The sequence below is a fragment of the Mirounga angustirostris genome, unplaced genomic scaffold, assembly GCF_029215605.1.
Source record: "Mirounga angustirostris isolate CCGP_5_RB_7025 unplaced genomic scaffold, mMirAng1.0.hap1 SCAF_1, whole genome shotgun sequence".
Lineage (NCBI taxonomy): Eukaryota > Metazoa > Chordata > Mammalia > Carnivora > Phocidae > Mirounga > Mirounga angustirostris.
This window is the reverse complement of record NW_026991709.1, coordinates 205,911,741-205,916,518: the sequence shown is the minus strand read 5'-3', so window position 1 is coordinate 205,916,518 and position 4,778 is coordinate 205,911,741. Positions and strand designations below refer to the sequence as shown.

At 61.7% G+C, this 4,778-nt stretch overlaps 1 protein-coding gene across 1 annotated transcript; it reads right to left on the bottom strand.

Annotated features, from left to right (window-relative positions):
• Positions 1–74: 74 nt before the first annotated feature.
• On the bottom strand, positions 75–4,621 carry NDUFB7 (NADH:ubiquinone oxidoreductase subunit B7). The gene is made up of 3 exons (XM_045862861.3): positions 4,428–4,621; positions 627–795; positions 75–270 (listed from the first exon to the last, which is right to left on the bottom strand). The coding sequence occupies exons 1-3, from the start codon at positions 4,537–4,539 to the stop codon at positions 138–140; spliced, it is 414 nt and encodes a 137-aa protein (XP_045718817.1). The 5' UTR covers positions 4,540–4,621; the 3' UTR covers positions 75–137.
• Between the last annotated feature and the right edge of the window lie 157 nt (positions 4,622–4,778).

The following is a 4,778-nucleotide window of genomic DNA, read 5'->3' as shown; positions in this document are numbered from 1 at the left end:
CTCGGGACTCAGGCTTTCTTTGGGGGGCTGGGGGGGGAGGTTTGGGGACCAGCACACCACAGAGAGAGGCACAGTTCCAGCTGAGGGGCCTGGAGGCTTTTATTTCTCAACTGGTCCACAGGGTGGGGGCGGATCCTCTACAAGGCGACCTCGGGGGCCACCTCGCCAGGCCCCTGGCCTCTGGCCACATCTGCCTCCCTCTGCTCCCGCCGCTTCTTCCGCTGGAGCAGCCGACGTTCCCGCTCAAACTCCTTCATGCGCATCACGTAGCTGTGGGCAGAGCATGGGAACGGGCGTCGGGCTCCGTGGCCAGGCCCTCCCAAGCCCCAGGAAGCCGAAGGGACAGGAGTGGGTGCCCCACAGCTTTCTGGGAAGCCTCTGACTGGCAAAGGCCTGTGTGCCTGGCTCCAGTGTGGGGTGTGCCTGAGCCGGTGCTAGCTGGCTGGCCCCAGTGAGCCCGGGGCAGAAGCCGGGCCTGGCCATTCCTCCAGGGGGCCCACCCTGCAGGCCCCGAGACTCCTCTTTCGAGCAAGCTGGGGCCTGGCTGACCGTCCCTTGTCTCTGGGGCAGTGTCCTGCCAGGCGCCAGGCCAGGGCTGGGGGTGCGGGGGCGGGTCTGGGGCTCACTCGAGGTGCTCGCAGTACTCCCAGTCGTGCTGCTCGTGCCTGCAGGCCAGGAAGTTGGGGAAGCTGTCGCGCTTGCACTTGAGCAGCCGGATGAGGTAGTGGGCGCAGTAGTCTCGCTGCTTCAGCAGCAGCTGCGCGTCGTTCATCTGCTGCTGTGTGGCCACCATCTCTGCGAGCAGTGGGTGGGCTGGTTGGGGTCTGACTGCCAGAGACCCGTCCCCCACCCCCACACCTGATTCCCGGGAGCCACGGTTCAGGGGCGCACCCACTGGCATGTGGCACCTGGACTACGGCCACCTTCTGGCAGTGTCTTTTTCTAATTTGCACAAAGACCACACTCCAGACACGGAGGCCCAGACAGGAGAAGGGTTCCCCCCCTCCCCGTCACCCCAGGGTGCCTCCAAACTGTACTGGATCCTTGCCTCCCCTTCCCTGGGTCTCCCTCCCCCAGGCTCTCTCTTCAGACAGCCCCACCCTGCAGAGCCCACGCTCAGAAACCACCTTCTCCCGGCGCGTCCGCCTGCTAGCCACAACCCAGTGTTGGGTGCGCTGCCCGGGGCACCTGGATCCCAGCTCTGCCCTGCTGGCCACGTCCACTTCCTCTGCTAAGAAGCGGAGTAATGGTCCCCCAGCTCCAGAGTCAACAGTGAGCATCACCTGAGCGAATTACGTGTGAAGCGCTTGGGCCTGTGCCTCAGAGAGAGCTGGACTGGCTCCTGGTCCCAGTGCCATGCCTGCCTGGCACACCCGATCGGGTGAAATCACCCTTACGAGGCCGACTGGGGCTGTTAGGAACTGGACACCTACCCCGCCTGCACCCTCCTGCTCTTAGCCCAGCAAGGGCGCCCAAGACCCAGCCGTCCTGCATCCGCAGACCCCACTCCCCTCAACATCTTGATCCCAGTTCCTTCCCATCAGCACCAAAAGGTGTCCGCAGTGATCCTGCACCTTCCCTGGCTGGCTTCCCTCCCCTCTGCTTCCCAGTCCCGTTTCTTTGTCTCCAGCCCGGGTTCTCATCCCCTGCCCCTGCACCCCATGCTCTTCCAGCCCCCATACTCCACCCCAGCACTGTCCACACATGGGCCTCCTGAGATGCCAGGACTCCATGCTTCCTCACCTTCCTGCCTGCTTCTTTCTCAAATGTTCTTTTCCCCACAGCTCCCTGGGGACCACTCTCTGGCCGCCCAAACATTAAATGGTGGCTTCCAGTGGTTCTTGCTAGAAGCTCTCATTCTCATCCGTGGCTTCGATCGCCACTCCACAGGTGGATGAGCCCCAACTTGGTTCCCCCTGCCACCCTCACTTCATCTGAGCCCCAGGCCGGGGTAGCCCCCTGCAGCCCCCTGCTGGCTTCCATGGCAGTGTGGAGCCACCAGCACCAGGGGCTCCGGCATGAGCCAGGATTTACACAGCACCTACTGTGTGCTAGGTGTTGGAGATACAGCAGGGAACATGCCACCAGACAAAGGTGCCTGCCCTCGAAGGCAGACACAACAAACAGGTGGAACTAGGTTATCACAGAATGTCTGGCAATGATCAGTATTAGGGAGAAAAGTAAAGCAAGGGAGAGAGGCAATGTTGGGGCGTGGGTCACAGCCTTAGATGCAGGCGTCCCTCAGAAAGGCATCTGAAGGTGAGGGAGTGAGTCACACCTGGGGGGGGGGGAGCATTCCCAGCGGTGGGACAGCAGGTGCAAAGGCCTTGAGGTGAGAAGAGAGGTTCAGGATGCCCCGGGGATCTCAGCCCAAGCATGTGGGTGAGCTTGGTGGGGATGTCAGGAACTCTGTTTTGGACCCGCTGAGTGGGAGATGCCCACAAGTCTGGAGTTGAGGGTCCAGGCCCAGCTGGAGATAGAAAACTTGGGAGCATCATAAGGCACCTGAAACCAGGGGACTAGCGGTGACCCCCAGGGATGGGTGGGAGTGAGTGGAGACAGAAGGCCCAAGCAGCAAGGCACCTCAACATTTACAAGACAGGGAAGTGGGAGGGGCGCCTGGGTGGCTCAGTCGTTAAGCGTCTGCCTTCGGCTCAGGTCATGATCTCAGGGTCCTGGGATCGAGCCCCACATCGGGCTCCCCGCTTGGCGGGAAGCCTGCTTCTCCCTCTCCCACTCCCCCTGCTTGTGTTCCCTCTCTCGCTGTGTCTGTCACATAAATAAATAAAATCTTAAAAAAAAAAAAGGGAAGTGGGGAGGAATCATGAGGGCGCATCAGTGAGGTGGGTGGGTGTGCGGGGGCCTGGGCACCAGGTTTCCAGGAAGTGGCAGCGATCAACTTGGATGCCAACTGCAGCAGGTTAGTGAGAACTGAGAACTGACAAGGGGGTCCAGGGATGTAGAGTGGGGGTGGGCGGGAAGCTGGACAGGAGCCCCTTCTGTGAAGCGGTGGGGAGACAGCTGGAGGGGATTTTGAAACAGTAGAAATAACTGTTTGCACGGTGATGGGAAAACCAATGTTGCACGAGGAGAAGGGCTGGGGCAGCCAATAGGCGAGGGGATGTGACAGGTGGCACAAAAGGGTTCTTCTGGAGCGGGGGCTTGGCTAGAGCAGGAGCAGACAGTCTGGGGTAACAGGAGAGAAGGCCATGTCGCAGGGATGCAGGAAGCCCAGCTGAGCGCTTCTGGTTGCTTCTAATTTCTTAATAAGAGGGTGTAAGTGACTGGCCGGAGGGAGGTGCTGCAGTCTGAGGGAGAAGGTGTGGGACTGTCTAGGAAAGCACGAGAGCGAGCCAAGTGCCAGGGAAGGTAGCAGGAAAACCAGCAGCATGAAGGGTCAGCGAGGGGAGCCATGGGGAGAGCAGTCAGCCGGTTGGGTGTTCTTCTCCTGTGATGTTCCGCTGCACAGGGATAGATGCCAAGGAGAGCCCAGGTTGAGCCCAGTTTTGGTTTAGCCCAGCTAGCAAGAGGAGCAGAGACCTGTGCGATTAGGGGTGAAGGTAAGGATTCACATAAGGAGGTGGGGGACTGATGGGACGCAGGTTCACGTGGGGCTGAAGGACCATCAGGATTTGGGACACTGGAGAGGAGTCCACCTCCTGACGTTCTCTCTGCACACCACCCGCTTAGAGGTGTCCCTGCCGCTGCCCACCCAGCAAACAGCACCTTCTGACAAGGCAAGTCTGGTCATGTCTCTCTGCTTAGAAGCACTGACTTTCCCCTCTTCTTGTATTTTATCTGGCCAACTCCTACGTATCCCTCTCAGATCTTGCTTCCAGCCACCGCCTCCTGGAAGCCTGCCCTGACACCCCCAGGTGCCGCGCCCGAGATACGCCTGGTTCCGCTGTCTTTCCCACGGGCTTGGAATTCCCTTTAGCCAGTGCCGGCTGTACGCGCGGTGCCCAACGGAGACTTGGCCAGGCTGGCTCTCGATACGCCTGTGGTATTGCTGCATAGAAAGAGCAAGGCGCAGGACAGCATGTGCGGCTTGAGGGGGCCCCTCCTGTTTTGTGTATACCCCAAACAGCAGTGCCATCTGGACAGAGAAACAGTGGACACGTCCCTTCCGTGATCAACCCTGCGCTGGCTCCCCACCGCCTCCAGGACTCAGCCCGGCTCCGACCGCCTCTCCGCCCCAGACTGCCACTCTTGCCCCTGGGCTTTCTGTTCCACCTGTGACTTCTGCCTGGGATGCCTCCGCACTCAGCCAGGCCCACGCGTGTCCTCTGCACTCTTCCAGGCCGAGGTCAAGGCTGAGCGCAGATACAGCGCTGGGAGCCCGCGCCCAACCCTGGGGACCCCGGGATTCGGGGGTTCGGGCGTCCGCGTCCCACTCCCGCGGGCCGCGCCTGCGCACTGGGCCTCACCGCGCTCCTTGCGCCCCGGGAAGCCGTAGTCGGGGGGGAAGGTGGGCATCCGCTGGGGGTCGGGCTCCCCCGATGGATCGCTCACATAGCGCCGGGCAAGATGCGCCCCCATGGCTGCAGTCGCCGCAGATCCCCGCAGCAGCCGGGGTCACCTCGCTCCTATCCGGAAGCACTCCCCCTCCGCCAGCCACGGCTTCCGGGTCACGCAGGCTGCTGCCGGGATCAGGGAGATGAACGACTCAGGAGATGAACGGCTCTGGCGCCACCTGGCGGTCAGGAGGAGACCGCATGGGGGCCGGGGTCCCCTCTCCGGATCAGGTGGACCCCAGAATGGGATCTTCCTGCTTCTGG